Genomic DNA, 16,727 nt, shown 5'->3' with positions numbered 1-16,727 from the left:
AACTGTACGCCAATAGTAATAGGTGCTGAAAAGTAATTTGTAAAATTCAGCATCTATTGATAATAAACAGGAATAGAAAGAAACTAAAATAAAATAAAGATATCAACAATTACAGGAAATATTATTTTAAATATGAAACACTAAAACAATATCAGTTAAGTTCAAGAATAGGCCAGGGATTCCCATTGATACCACTATTAAATATTATTTTAGAAGTTTTCACAAAATAAAAACAGAAATGAAATTACTATATGAATATTGAAAAAGAAGACTATAAGGTATTTCTTTTTTTTTCTCCTGGTTGTATAGTTGCATGTCTAGGAAACTTAAGCAATTACAGTAAAAGAAAAACAAAAGAGTTAATAAGATTTTGGTACTCTGGCTTATTGCATCCATTGGGTTCAGCTGCAATCACAGAAAGAAATTTGATACAGGAATCAGCACTTACAAAATCATCAAGAAGGGCTGGAGGAGCCAGCATCAGGATGATCTCATAGTTAATAAAGTACCCAGCACCTAGAATCTCTCCTTTGCGTAACAGAAAAAGCTGCTGCCACTGATGCAGACAGCCAAGGAATCAGGAAAGTTCTGCTGCTGCAGTCGAGTGTAGAGTCATATCACCTTCAACCTAGCCAAAAGCTGTCTCTACTATTGTAGAAGCGGCTAAATCAGTGAGACTTCAACACAGTTATCGGCTGTAGAGCCATGCCACCTCTGCCATGATCTAGGTCAGCAAAATGAATGCCCCACATCTTGCTTCGCTCCTCCCGGGATTCAGGTTCAAATTATCATCTCAATGAATGCGTCTGATTGAAACCTCAAAAAAACCTTCTTGACACCTGATCCAGTGGAGTTTGCAAATACAGTTTTTACCTTGTAGTTTCTACACACTGGAATAAGATTGAAAGGGATGCAAACAAATGCATTCCACAGTATCTACCGCACTGGATACAGTAGTAAGTATATAAAATTTGCCAGCTTATCACTGTACTAACAGTAAGAACCGTAAAAAACAAGAAAGGGAAAACGTCTCATTTACAATAGTGACAGAAACTTTAAAAATGTATGGGTACATTTAATAAGAATGGCATGATAATCTATGAAATTTTATTTAGGGATATAAACGATGTCTAACAAATTGAAAGAAATATTCTTGTTGTGAAAGTATTCTTACTGGGATGACTCAACATCATTAAAATGTCTACTATCCCCAAACTAGTTTTTAAATTTAAGGCCATTTAAATCGTAATCCCAAAATAGGACTTTTCTGAAACTGAATAAAGGATACAGGAGCTCATATAAAATAATGGGAAAGAATAATAGTGGTTGTGGGGGGGGGGTGTTGTTGAAGAAGACTTATCTTGCCATATATCAATATAATATTTTAAGTAAAAGATGAATAGAACATTGATTAAAAAATTTAAAACTATAAATTTATCTCAGATTTTAATGTGTGACTCAAGTGCTATTTTAGTTCAGTTAGAAAAGAATAGCTTATTTATTAAATGTTGCTGTCATCGTTGTTACCCATCATAACCTAATGTAGTTAGACATCTATTTCACACCAAGTATAAACATGAATTCCAAATGATTATAGATGTAAATGTAACAAATTTTTAAAACTAAGTCTAAGAAAGTATATCTAGGGAACTATTTTTAAATTCAAAGTGAAGTAGACCTTTATCTCAGTGGGTAAAGAGATTTATTGTTTGAAGAATATAAAATTATGTATGAATATATAAAAACTAAGCTTCTGCATGGCAAAAGATACCATAAACCACAAGAACAAGTAGCAGAACAGAAAAAAAACACCTGCTGCATAGAATACAAATGTAAATATACATGAAATGTGAAATGCTCTAAAACTTTGATTAAAAACAGCAAACAAGCTGAAAAAAAATGAGCTGTGCATATAATCTTCACAAAAGATCAAATGCAAAGGACCAACTAATACGTGAAAAGATGTTAATATTGCCTAGTGGCAGAGGAATGCAAATTGAAATAAAAATGAAATAGCACTATGTAATAAACTATAACACATTGCAGGCTCAGTAGGGGTTAAAGGGCACTCTTTGCTGGTGGAGATGTGAGGTGTTATAGCATACCCAGAAAACAATTTGGTGACATCAATTAAAATTAGAAAAATACATACACTTTACAAGTCTATTTCTGGGAATCAATCCCAAAGACATAAACACATGTAAATTTCATGTTATGTACTCAAAAATGTCTACTGCAGCATTTTTGCAGTGGTTAAAAAATGGAAGCAGAGTGAGCCTAAACATAGGGGAATGGTTTGAGAAACTATGGCACATTCACAAGTAGAATTTTATGCTGACACACAAAAAAATGTATTAGAGCTATGGCATTTGAAGTGTAGTATGTTTTATAAATTATTAAAGAATGAAAAGCAAACAGAAGAAAAAGTGTATATTTATACAGTTTTTTTTAGATTTTTATTTATTTTATTTTTTTTAGTTATTTCTGAGATATACATTTTAAAGTATATACAGTTTTTAAACAGAGATGGAAAACTTCTATATGTATACATATACGTATATGTGTATGTAAGTTTGAATGTGACTATATAAACCCAGAGAAAGCTAAGAAAGACATATACTCTGTGATTAACATGGGTTACCTTGAGTGGAGAATAAGTAGGAGAAAATGTGGAAAGGATGGCAAGCCAAAAAAAAAAAAAAAAAACAGGAAACAGATTGTATGATGTGATCCCATTCAGGTGTTTACGTAAAATGATGTCTGAATAAAAGAATATAGATAAATACAAATGGTTCAAAAAACAACACTACATAGAAATTAAATTTACTCTCATTTGTTAAGAAGAAAATAAAATTTATCCCCAGAAATATTCTCTAGATTATTGGAGATAAAAATTCATCTATTACTATATTTTTTCCAATATGTATTTCTTTCCTTTTCTCATTCTGATCTCATCTTTCAGGCCATGTTGGTTTTGAATCCTAGACCTCAACAAACCAACAGGGAAGAATATAGGCTATGAGGAGTAACTAGCTTTATTCCATTAGGGAGTCACAGTATGCTGAGGCAAGGGAAACACGGTGGTTTTAGAGAGGTTGGAGGTTCTTAGTTCTCTAGGTCCTCCAAATCCATGATGTCACTATTCCACTATTCCATGATGCTGAGATGATGTAATTCCCTGGTCAACATCCATTTCTCCGATAAGCAACCTGCTGCTGTAGTGAAGTCACTGAGTCAGTCTCTGAGTTATTTTTGAATACTCTCTGCTCTACATCTATAAAAGGACAGGCATTCTTTCAGCACAGGGAAAGAAAGTCCCTGAACTTCATTCTGAACCTTAAGGTCAAAAATCAAGAAATGTTTTTTAGATGTTGTGTTGTATGAGCTGTTTATATATGTTGGATATTAATCCCTTGTCAGTAATATCATTTGCAAACACTTTTTCCCCAACAACCCGATTTAAAAATGTGCAGAAGAACTAAATAGACATTTTTTCAAAGAAGACATGCAGATGGCCAACAGGCACATGAAAAGATGCTTGACATCGCTAAATCATCAGGGAAGTGCAAATCAAAACCACAAGGAGATATCACCTCACACCTGTCAGAATGGCTATCATCAATAAGTCTACAAATAACAAACGCTGGCGAGGATGTGTAGAAAAGGGAAACCTTGTACACTGTCTGTGGAAATGTAAATTGGCACAACCAATTACTGTGGAAACCAGTATGGGGGTTTCTCAAAAAAACTAAAAATAGAACTACCATATGACCCAGCAATTCCACTCCTGAGTATACAGCCCAAAAAACCAAAAACACTAATTTGAAAAGATACATGCACCCTAATGTTCATAGCAGCATTATTTACAATTGCCAAGACATGAAAATAACTTGTGTCCATCAACAGATGAATGGATAAAGAAGATGTGTTGTACACACACACACACACACACACACACAATATGGAATACTAAGCCATAAAAAAGAACAAAATTTTGCCATTTGTAGCAACATGGATGGACTTGGAGGGCATTATGCTAAGTGAAATAACTCAGACAGAAAAAGACAAATACTGTACGATATCACTTATATGTGGAATCTAAAAAATATAACAACAAAAAAGCAGACTCACAGAGAACAAACTAGTGGTTACCAGTGGGGGGGAGGGGTAACATAAAGGTGGGGGAGTGGGAGATGCAACTATTAGGTGTATTATAGGCTCAAGAATATATTGTACAACACGGGGAATATAGCCAATATTTTGTAATAACTTTAAATGGTAAGTAACCTTTAAAAATTGTATAAAAATTAAAAATTTAAAAATCAAGAAATGAAATAATTGTCTTGACAACAGAAGACCCTGTGGTCTTGGCATTCCTCTTTCTCTTGTACTTGCTTAATTTTAGCAACTTTCCCTTACTGAAAGGCTTATTAGCACAGTGTCCATGGTCTCAGACAATGGATCTTAAGAGTGGCAATTACATATGATGAGCAGTAACTACAGACAGACGGCTCACTTCATTGTGCGTGTCTTAGCACAATCACGAATTCTACATATCCTCACTTCCCTGATATTTGTTGCCTACAAATCAATCTCCCAGTTCCAATTTCAAAACCAATCATTTTTCTTTGAAAAAAAACAGAAACTGACTGCAAATAACCTGATTAAAGAGAGAAAACACATTTTTGGAAAAAGGGATAGTTTACAAAATAGAAGAGGAAGGGCAGCATAGCGATTACTGTCTTTTCCCAAATCTTAACTAAATATCTAAATCTAAATACTTTGCATTTCACCAAAGTTCTGTTGCTTGAATCTCACCTTTGGTATTAATTACCATTCTTTGTAAGCAACTGAATCCAATAGCAAATATAATTATAGAAAGTATTTGCGAGCCTCATAGACTTAATGGAAGCAGCACTACAGTGATTGAGAGCGTGGACTTGATTCAAACTGCATGGGTTAAAATTCCAGCTCCACCATTTCCTTGCTATGAATCGCTGGACAGCATACAAACATCCTGAGTCTCATTTCCTCATCAGTAAAGGAAAGCTAACAATAAACCTATCTCATATATCTGTTGAGATAATTAAGTAGGATAATAAAAGGTACTATATTAGTTTTCTATTGCTGCCATAACAAATTACCACAAACTTAGTGGCTTCAAAAGACACAAATACATTTTCTGATAGTTCTTTAGGTCAGAAATATGGGCGCACTCAACTGATTTTTTGCCCTGGGTCACATCACACAAGGCCAAAGTCAAGTCAGTAGGTCTTACCTGGAGGATCTAGGAGAGACACCATTCAGGTTGTTGGCAGAATTCAGTTCCATGAATTCCACGGACTAAAGTTCCTACTTCTTTGCTGGCTCTTGGCTGGGGGTTGTTTTCAGCTTCTAGAGGCCACCCACAATCTCTGGCTCATGGACCCACACCAGCAATGGTGGGTTGAGTCTTTCTCATGTTTATATTTTCTCTGACCTTCCCTTTCTGCCTCATCATAACTGCCTACAGCTGGAGAAGTTTCCCTGCTTTTAAGGATTCATGTGATTAGATTGAGCCCACCTGGATAATCTATAGTACTCGACCCCTTTTAAGGTCTATAACCTTATTCATCTGCCCAGCCCCTTTTGTCACATAACATATTCACAAGTTCCAGGGATTAGGAGATCATCTTCAGGGGGCCATCCTGTCTATCCCAGGAACTTAGCGCACTTTTTGACATGACTTAAGAAATGTAACAAATTAGCTATTATTACCATATCTATTAAAAATATGACCTCAGAAAGGACAATTGCCAGGGGAACAGGGTTTCATGGTCTCTTTAGGCACTACAGTCAGATTGACTTTATTCTGAATGATGGGTTTTTTGTTGCTGTTGTTGTTGTTTCTTCCTGCTCAATATTTGAATCTCCTAGAGAAGGATTCTAAATAACCTCACTTGGGTCTTCGTTTCACACCTTGCCTCAATGCACTGTCGGGAGAAAGGGTAGAATGGTTAGTCTATCATGGGTTATAGGATCACCTCACTTTATGGACGTGTAAATTTGAGAAAATCAGTCTTCCTATGGACTTGAAGTGTAATTATATGAAGAAGCACGAAGAAGTAATAAGCAACAATAGCAATAGATGTCCACATAATATGAATAATAAATCAACATTTTAACAAAATGATCCCTTGAAAAAGAGGGTTATCTGATTCATTTCTCCTTTTCCAAATAAGACTGAACCTGAATCACCCTAAGATAAGAGTTTTCTGTCCTTTTCAGAAGTATTTCCAAGGAAATAAATGCCACTATGTTCCCTGTAATATCTGGCAGCATGGACAATCAAGAAACTCTCCTTAAAGTCCATTGTTTGATCATGTAGTGCAATAGTTCAGCTCCTCTTTCATTATCATTTTGTGTATACTGCAAGAGAGAATGAAAATATTTTCTAAACATTCTTCCCATAGCTGCCTTCAACTCTTTGTTCTGTAGGCTATATATGAGGGGATTCAGCATGGGAGTAATCACACTGTACTGCAAGGAGAAGATCATCTCCAGAGTGGAGCCTGAGGTTGGCAAGAAATAGCTGAGGAAACCTGAGCCATAGAACAAAATAATAGTAGTGAGGTGAGAAGAGCTGGTAGAGAAAGCCTTGCTTCTGCCTGAGGTGGAGCTGATGCTTAGGATAGTGCAGACAATGCGGGCATAGGAAGAAACAATCATAATGAAAGTTCCAAAGAGATGCAAGACAGAAGAGCAGAGCAGGAGTGTGAAACTGGTGGAGGTATCAAAGCAAGAAAGATGGAAGAAAGATAGCTCACAGCTGAAGTGGGGAATAGTTTGGTCCTCACAATAGTCTAAATTGACAGCCAGGAGGATATTGATGAGAGCATCAACAAAGGCCAGGCCCCAGGAGCCCCACATCAGCCCAATACAGAGCTGGTTGTTCATCACCTGGCCACAGAGCAGAGGGGAGCTTATGGCTACATAGCGGTCATAGGCCATCACAGCCAGCAGACGTGCCTCAGTGCCCCCGGTGGCAAACACAAAGAAGGCCTGAGCCAGGCAGCTCTCTACAAAGATGGTTTTACTTTCAGAAAGTACATTTTCCAGCATCTTGGGGACTGTGACGGATGAGTGGCAAAGGTCCAGAAAGGAGAGTCATCTCAAAAAGAAGTACATGGGTGTGTGGAGGTGAAAATCAGCCCTAATCATCAGCAGCATTAAGAAATTTCCCATCAGAGTGAGGAGGTAAATCAGAAGGAACAGCACAAAGAGTACAGCCTGAGTATGGGAGTCAATAGATAGTTCATAAGGAGAATGAACTCACTGACAGCACTGTAGTTTTTCGTTGCCATATAGAGAAGTGTTCTCTCTGGAAAACAAAAAAAGAAGATCCATCAAAAGTCCTTTAATGCCTCTCAGTTACCCCAGCACCTAGATCTTATTCTGCATAAATGTTTTTTCATTACTGTCTCACAATCCACATTCGGATATTTAAAAGCTCACTTCCTGGTCATCATTGTACCATTGATGTTTTAAATCAACTATGTTACTATTTTTTATTATAATCTGTTTTTGAGCTAGAGTATTTTTATGTGGTTCAGAGTGATACATTTGAAAAGGAAAGTTTGCTGATATTAGAGAAATATGGAGAAAAAAATTTCAGGAGTGAATTACTTGAGAAATAGAGCATTAAATCTAGATGAAAAGGACTTAGGTAGGAGCAGAGGCACTTTGTCTATTCTATGTCTAGGAGGGAAGGTCAAGAGTGCCAGAAGTTAAGGGAATTTGCATTTGATTGCTTCCATTTGTTTTCAATAAACTGTAAACGAATTCATTGGTTATGCATGTGTATGTCTGTGAGCATGCCCACATGCACACAAGAAATTATAAAGGCATGATAATGATAAAATTAAGTGTTCAGTCATAGGAATAGAGGCCAAGGTGAAGTGTAAGAAACCATTAGGGGGTAGGAGGACAATATGACATGAAGGAATTTAGAGACTGGATGTGGAATTAGATTGCTTTGGAGTTTTCTTGTTTTAAATTTCTCTCATTTTATTTAGTGGCATCATGTTGTCATTTAATTTTAAAATACAGTAATACAATTATAATAAATTTTTAAAAACTGGTAGCCTAGATTATCATGCCCAGTGATATTTTAGGTGGGTTTTTGTAGGCAATGCTATGATTACAATGAGTCATAAGAAGCTGTTCCCAGTAATAGAACAATGCTCTGGGTAGATACACCATGCTCACCCTAAAACCAATATACCCGATAATATATGTAGTCACCGCACCTGTCTTAGCCATTCTGGCAGGTTTTAAGGTCCCACATGGTCATCTAAACTCTATCCTCACACTTTAAGACTTGTGTATATATTCCCACACTATCTTGATATTCTAGACTTCACCTGAGTCTCAATATAACTATTCAGTACTCTGGCCTCAATATAGAGGCCCATCCTGGCCTTTGATGTTCTAATTCAACACTAGTTCATTTAGTTCATCATTGAAGACTCAGAAAGCTATCCTTTTGTCCATTCATTGACTAAATAGCTGAGTTTCCAAGCCCAGGTGAGGAATAAAACCCAATTACCTGAATTCTCAGTGGTACACTGGTTTGTAGCACTTTCAGATCCAGTAAGTGATAAAACTGTTTAGCTTGTGAAGTCAACATTGAGAATACCACTGTAAGGAAGAAATAGAAAATCATATTGAAAGTTAACATTTATGGTGGATTCAATACTAATAATGTAAAGTGATAAACTGTGGACAATATCTGGACATTTATTTACAGTAATTTGGCATCAGGATAAAGGAGATACTTTCTTAATTTCTTCCTCTTTCACTCTTGTGTATAGCAACATTGTTCATGGGGGCTCCCAGGGCTCATCCTGAGATCACCTCAGAACAAAGCAACTTGGAAGGGAACTCAAGTAAGGGTTCACAGTAGCCAGGGATGAGGCTTGTTTTTGTATGATTTCAGAGCCAACACACACTGGCAAATCCTACCAAATATTTAAAGAAGAATTAATACCAATCCTTCTTAAATGCTTCCAAATAATAGAAGAGGGAACACTTTCAAATTCATTTTATGAGTCCAGCATTACCCTGATTCCAAAGCCAAACAGAGGCACCACAAGAAAAGAAAATTATAGGCCAAGATCCCTGATGAACATAGATGTAAATATCCTCAACAAAATATTAGCAAATTGAACTCAACAGTACACTAAAAGGATTATTCACCATGGTCAAGTGGATTTATTCCTAGGATGCATGGATGGCTCAACACACACAAATCAATTAATCTGATACACCACATTAACAGAATGAAGGATGAAAACCACATGATAATTTCAATGGATGCAGAAAAAGCATTTGACAAAATTCAACATCATTTATGATAAAAATTCTCAACAAAGTGTTGAGGGAACATACCTCAACATAATAAAGACCATATATGACAAACCCACAGCTAACATCACACTCAGTGGTGAAAAACTGAAAACTATCCCTCTAAGATCAGAACAAGACAAGGATGCCCACTCTTGCCAATCTTACTCAATATAGTATTAGAAGTCCTAGCCAGAGCAGTTAGGCAAGAAAAAGAAATAAAAGGCATCCAAATTGGAAAGGAAGGATTTAAATTGTCTCTATTGTTATATAATCAATGTTATACATAGAAAACCCTAAGCACAACAAAAAACTGTTAGAATTAATAAATGAATTCAGTAAAGTTGTAGGATATGAAATCAATATAGAAAAACATTATATTTCTATACACTAACAACTAATTAGCTGAAAAAGAAATTAAGAAAACAATCCCATTTACAATAGCACCAAAAAGAATAAAATACCTAGGAATAAATTTAACCAAGCAGATTAAAGATCTTTATGGTAAAAACTCTGACTTTGATGAAGGAAACTTAAGAAAACACACATAAATGGAAAGATATTCTGTCTTCACGGATTGGAAGAAATAATATTTTTTAAATGTCCATGCTAACCAAAGTGATCTACAGAGTCAACACAATCCCTTTCAAAATACCAATGGCATTTTTCACAGAAACAGAACAAACAATTCTAAAATCCATATGGAACCACAGAAATACTCTAAATAGCTGAAGCAATTTTGAGCAAGAAGAAAGCTGGATGCATCACACACCCCCATTTCAAAATTTATTACAAAGTTAGAATAATAAAAACAGTAAGGTACTGGCAGAAAAAACAAATGTATGCACCAATAGGACAGAATAGAGAGCCCAGAAATAAACTCATGCATCCAAAGTCAATCTCCAGCAAGAGTGCCAAGAGTATGCAATGGAGAAAGGACAGTCTCTTCAATAAGTGGTATTGGTAAAACTATATCCACATGAAAAACAATGAAATTGGATCCTTATCTTACACCTTACACAAAAATTAACTCAAAATGCGTTAAAAGTTTAAATGTAAGACCTGAAACTATAATACTAGTAGAAGAAAACACTGGGGAAAGCTTCTTATTATTGGTCTTGTCAATGTTTTCTTGAATATGACATCAAAGGCACAGGAAATAACAACAAAAATAGACTAAGTGAGACTATATCAAACTAAAAAGCTCTGCACAGCAAAGGAAACAATCAACAAAATGAAAAGGAAACCTAAGGAATGGGAGAAAATATTTGCAAACCATAGATCTGTTAAAGTGTTGATATCCAACATATATAGGGAACTCTTACAACTCATTAGCAAATCATTATCATCATCATCATCTGATTAAAAAATGGACAAAGGCTCTGAATTGACATTTTTCTAAAGAAGACATACAAATGGCCAATAGGTACATGAAAAGGTGTTCAACATCACTACTCATCAGTGAAATACAAATCTAAATCACAAGGACATATCACCTCATACCAGTTAGGATGGCTATTATCAAAAAGCAATAAGTAATTGTTGGTGAAGATGTGGAGAAAAGGGGAAACCTGGCATGCTGTTGGTAGGAATGTAAATTGGTAGTCACTTAGGAAAATAGTATGGAAGTTCCTCAAAATATTAAAAATACAACTACCACATAATTCAGCAATCATTTGGGTATATTTCCAAAGGAACTGAAATCTAGATCTTGAAGAGATATCTGTACAGATATCTGTACTTCCGCATTGCAACATTATTCACAGTAGCCAAGACATGGTAACAATCTAAGTGTCAATCAACAGATTAATGGATAAAGAAAATGCTATAAATACATAAAATATTATTCAGCCTTAAAAAAAGGAAATCCTGCCATTTGCAACAACATGGATGAACCTGGAGGACTATATACTAAGTGAAATAAGCCAGGCAAAGAAGGAAAAATACTACATGATACCACTTACATGAGGAATCTAAAATAGCCAAACTCATAAATGCAGAGAGTAGAATGGGGTTGTCAGAGTCTGGGAGGAAGGGGTAAGAGGGAGGTATTAGTCAAAGAGTACGAAGTTAATTATACAACATTAGTAAGTTCTAGAGATCTCCTGTACAGCATAGTGACTACAGTTAATAATGTTGTATTGTATACTTAAAAACTGGTTAAGAGGTTAGACCTTAAGTGTTATTATCACAAACAAAAGATTGCAATAATAATAAAGAGGGTGGAGGAAAGTTTTGGTGGTGATGGATATGTTTATGCATTGATTGTTTTGATGGTTTCACAGATGTCCACTCATCTTCAAATTCATCAAGTAATATAAATTAAATATGTATAGCTTTTTCTTTGTCAATCACATCTCAATAAAGTGCTTTTAAAATTATTTTAAAATTTCCATTTTTACTGTGGCAGAAATATCACCATTATTGATTTATTTCTTTAAAATCTATTTCAAAATTTAAAATAAACAGCTTTGGGAACATAACATAACAGGTTTGTTTCTAGATATTAACAGCCATTATGTGGAGAAAATTAGTTGGCTCCTGCCTAAAGAAAAATTCCCTGAGAAGAGTTCGTTTCAGAATTAGACAAATAAAGGGTACCAAGCATAATATATAATCCATGTGTTGCTCAGAATGTAATAGTGAAAAACATGAATGAATGAATGAATGACACTGCTTTTGGAAGACAAGCCAATCTATGTAACCAAGACACAGGTTTTTAAATGGTCTGTATTAGCTTGAAGTCCCTTACTTTATGAGGGGCACTTGGCATTATGGGGAAAGTATAAAGTGAGAGGTGCCAAAGACAACCATCACCTACTTTTTTAAATGTGTCCTGATTTTGCTTTATGTGCTGCTCCTTGCTCAGTTAGATACCTCATATGCTCTGTGGTGGGATAAGGGAAGTGCTTTGTTAGGTTTTATTTTGCAAAGCTTTACTAAACAAACCTGGAAATCCATAGTATTACTACATAAGTTAGACTGTAGTAAAAATTACCTAGGATTTATATACAAATCATAATGATTTCCATTGTGCAATCAATTGACAAGATTTTGAACAGTTCTCCACATGAGAACGAGCTGTATACGTCACACAGAAACTGAGATTACCTTATGGAGTTTCCAGTTCCAGCTCTCCAGGAAGAGCAATAAATGACACAAAATTGACAAACCTTGAGATGCAATGAGCAAGAAAAAAAAACTCAACAAAATCAGATATTAAAGTGGAGACATTTCTAACATATTATGGAAAGTTAAAAAATTGTAAGACAACACTATGAAAAACTGTATACCAACAAACTAGATAGTTTGCATAAAATAGAGAATTGCCTGAAAGCACACAAAATACCAAAACTTACTCAAAAAGAAAGAGAAAAACTGAACAGACCTATAACAAGCAAAAAGATTATATCAGTATTCAAAAGTCTCACCTAAAAAAATTCCAGGACCAGATGGCTTCACTGGTGAGTTTTACAAAATGTTTAAAAAAGAATTAATACTAATCTTTCTCAAACGCTTCAAAAAAAAGGGTGGTGGGGGGGGGGGAAGAACACTTCCTAACTCATTCTGTGAGAGCACCATCACCCTGATACTAAAGCCAGACAAAGACATCACAGGAAAGAAAACTTTCAACACCCTCATGATTAAAAAAACACCAAATACTCAACTATCTAGGAATAGAAGGAAACTACCTCAACATAATAAAGCCCATATATGAAAAGCCTACAGCTAACATCATACATAAGGTTGAAGGGCAGAAAATTTTCCTTCTAAGATCAAGAAGAATACAAGGACACCAGCTTTCATCACATCTGTTCAACACAGTACTGGAATTAAGTAAATATTTTCGACTTTTGAATAAATTTTCCTCTATTAGCGACTGAAGTCACTGACGCTAGTCTTTCATGTGTATTAATAAACATGTGTCTTCATTTAAAATGTTATGACAATTTTCCCTATCACAACAGAGGTGAATAGTGCTCTCTGCTTTAAAACAAAAGTTTCACACTGCCTGAGTAGATGCTCATTTTGATTAAACACTTTCTTTCCAAAGATGAGGCTGCCTCCCCTAACCAGGTTCACTGACCTGAAGAAGGAGCCTGTGATTGCCCTTGTCATCCCAGTGTGTTTTGCAACACTGTTGTGTGAGATAAGGGTTTACAAGCGTGTCAGATGCAAATTGGATGGAGTCAATGATTTTTTTAACTAGTTTAATCATCATAATGTTCACACCAAAGGTGTCTAAAGACAGTTCATGTGAATACGGAAAATAAAGATGCCTGGTGAAATATATCTCACTACACACCTCCTTAGATAATTTCCAAATGGAGAATCCCTCCTAAGTGGACAATAAGAAAATACTACCCATCCTGCCTACTTTAAAGTCCACCAGACCCCAGGGTTTACACCTAAAGCTTCAACCCTAAAGTTACAAACGTTATACATGTGGGAATGCCCTAGGATGCATACAAACCTCAGTTCTTCGAGGTAATGCGTTTCAAATTTGGCTTCAGATCGTGACCTCAGGTATAGTGCTCTCCTGAGCTTCTGCTGCTCTGTCAGCCAAATTACTGGCTTCCCTTCTGCTACATTATATCTGAACCTCACTTGCTTCACTGATATTCTTTGTCTAGTACATAAAATCACAAAGGCAGCTAAACAAAGAGAAGCCTCTGTGACTGAGGTTAGGATGACATAAAAGAAATCTCTCTTGAGCTCCTTTCAGAATCTTAATGTTTCTCACTGCATTTAATGAGTGAAAGTGGCAGTACCAAGACAGATTTCAGATGATGTGTCCTCAAACTTCTCCATCTGAAATGGTCTACTTTCTTTCCATCATTTTGATTTGCAAAAAATTAATGTCTGTGCTTTCTGTAGTTAGGCTATAAAAAAGTTGGTTTCATGTGCGTAGAGATCCCAGGACAAAAAATGACTTATATTATGGTAAGACCAAAACCAAAAGATGACTTTTGTGCCAGAAAAAGTCAGACCTCCATGATTTCTCTAAAAGTTCCCCTCATTCCCATGTGGGGCTACTAAGTCCTGATTATATCTTCTCTTTAGCCTTCCATGCCTGTCTCTTTCAGTCAACTCCTTTTACCTTTAGTTCTCACATTACTTGTGCTAGAAACTGAGTTCTGGACCCTTATGGCTTTATGGATTTTATCTATTGTGAGACTCTTTTCTTCAGCTGCTCTTATACTCTTATATTATACTTTTTATATAATAAATCCTCTTTATGCTCTCTAAAACGTGTTGAGTGTACACTAACTATAAACTCTGCATTGATCTGGGAAGCTGAGACCAAAACTTAAGAGGTTCCTAGTCTAGGAAGGAGTGGGTAGAATAACATCAGAGTAGAAAGGTAGTGAGATTCAGTGACCTAGAGTCCTCCTCCTCTTCTAGACCCTAAATGCATGAGCTGAAAATAGTTTATTTTTCAGCTATTATTAACTATGCTGTCAACTCTGGTCAACAAAATTATTGGTAGTAAAAGAGAAGGGGGAAGAGCACATTCAGACAAATTTCTAAGGCAGGTGTTAAGGTATATGGAGTTTGTTTTCCACGCACACAAGACCACAAGTATTGTGACCATTCTCTTCATTTCTGATGTTCCTGGGATATCCAGAGTTTTTAATATTCTTCTGACCTCTATTAGTTACTTAGACCATTTCTGCCTTGAAATAAATGTGACCAAAATTCAAGTCTGAAAAAAAAAAAGACTTATCTTTAATTAATTTACCTATCCAGTCATTTATGCAATTAACTAATATATTCGGTGTGATTAGAGATAGATAGAATAGATAAACTGTGAGATATTTCTTTGTGGATTGTCCTCAGTTATCTACCTCCATGGAAATTACATAAGATCATTGTATCTAAAGGAGCTAATTTATAATATCATTAAATATGCTTTGTCCTCAGAATTGATTTAATTTAAACTTTGGGCAGATAGTAATTTAAGTGGAATGGTTCCACAGTAGTATAAATTTACATATAAATCATAGGATGAAAGGTGATGATTATTTAGGATATTCTTACAATGATCCAGAAAATGCCATCTCTCACTCTACTTCTCTTTCAGATGATGTCTGACAGACATAAACAAGTTAGCAAAAAGTGACCTGTTTGACAAGTGCTGAAACACAGCTATCCAAGTTAATTGAAAAATTTCACACTTTAATAAGAGGATCTCACTGGGTCCCACTTTCTTTTCACCTGTTTTTCTCTATGTAAGCACCCAAGTCTCCCCTCTCTTCTCCTTTTATTGAATTTAGAAATAGGCATTTGACTTCAACATGTATTGAAGCAACAGTATTTCCTCTTGCAAGGTAAGCGAGCAGAATTTGGAATTAGTGTTGCCTGTCATTGCAAGATAGAAGTGAAGCCTTCTCTTCACTTGGTCCCACAGTCAGAGGATCTGTGCTGCAGGCCAGGATTAGAGGATTATAGAATCTCACAACTTGGGCTTCCACCTGCCTTGCTGATTGTGCAGGCACTTAGCATGGGAAAGAGGTTTTCAAATGTTGAATCTCTAGCTCACAGCTTCTTCAACATCCTTTGGATATGCTAGAGTTTACTCAGGCTGAGTGCTCAGGAACAAAAATGGGATAATATCCAGGTCTACACTGAAGGTTAAACATGGAAAAACTGGAGCAAATATCTAGCCCAGAACAGACAGTAAATTCCAAATGCAGAGAAAATTCTTTGCTACTTAAGAATACAAATAAACTATTTTATTTCAACAGAATTTTAAAAACTTACATGTAAGAGAAAATGACTTTTTAATAACTGAATTTGGGTTCTGTTTTTCCCCCTTCCCCCACCACTTCCCAGTCTCCCTCAAGCTTGCTTATTTCTGAAACTGAAATTCAAGCTGGGGACATTTCATCAGAAAAGTTACACATGATATGTCTTATTTGCTTCATCATTTCATTCTCTCTATATTCAACAAATAATGATATGACCCATTATGAGTCTCTCATTCTCCCATGAACTCAGGATTTTAAATAGAATAAATGGTTAACAACACTGTATTATACATTTGAATGTTGCTAGAAGAGTAGATCTTCAATGTTTTTACTACAAAATTTATAAAGGTAATTGTGTGTGGTGATGGAGGTTTTAACTAACCCTATTGTGGTAATCCTTTCATTATATATACATGTATCAAATAATCACATTGTACAACTTAAACTTATGCAATATTTTACGTTAATTATGTCTCAATAAATCTGAGGAAAAATTTTAAAAATTAAAAATAAATAAATAGAATAAATGATTGGTTACCAACCTATACTCCAGGAACAGGGAACTTGATTGGACAAAAAAAGACTTACTAT

General features: G+C 35.5%; 1 protein-coding gene across 1 annotated transcript; it reads right to left on the bottom strand.

Moving 5' to 3' along the window:
• Nucleotides 1–2,629: 2,629 nt before the first annotated feature.
• LOC309641444 (olfactory receptor 8S1-like) lies at nucleotides 2,630–14,591 on the bottom strand. Its single transcript, XM_082421491.1, has one exon. The coding sequence runs from the start codon at nucleotides 7,099–7,101 to the stop codon at nucleotides 6,328–6,330; it is 774 nt and encodes a 257-aa protein (XP_082277617.1). The 5' UTR covers nucleotides 7,102–14,591; the 3' UTR covers nucleotides 2,630–6,327.
• Between the last annotated feature and the right edge of the window lie 2,136 nt (nucleotides 14,592–16,727).

This window comes from Balaenoptera physalus (assembly GCF_965194825.1).
Source record: "Balaenoptera physalus genome assembly, chromosome: 13".
Classification (NCBI taxonomy): domain Eukaryota; kingdom Metazoa; phylum Chordata; class Mammalia; order Artiodactyla; family Balaenopteridae; genus Balaenoptera; species Balaenoptera physalus.
Note: the sequence above shows the minus strand (reverse complement) of the source record. Positions and strands in the feature narration are given on the sequence as shown.

Bases quoted from the DNA above. Each gene is read 5' to 3' on its own strand.
- LOC309641444 (XM_082421491.1), bottom strand. From the start codon at position 7,101: ATGCTGGAAAATGTACTTTCTGAAAGTAAAACCATCTTTGTAGAGAGC.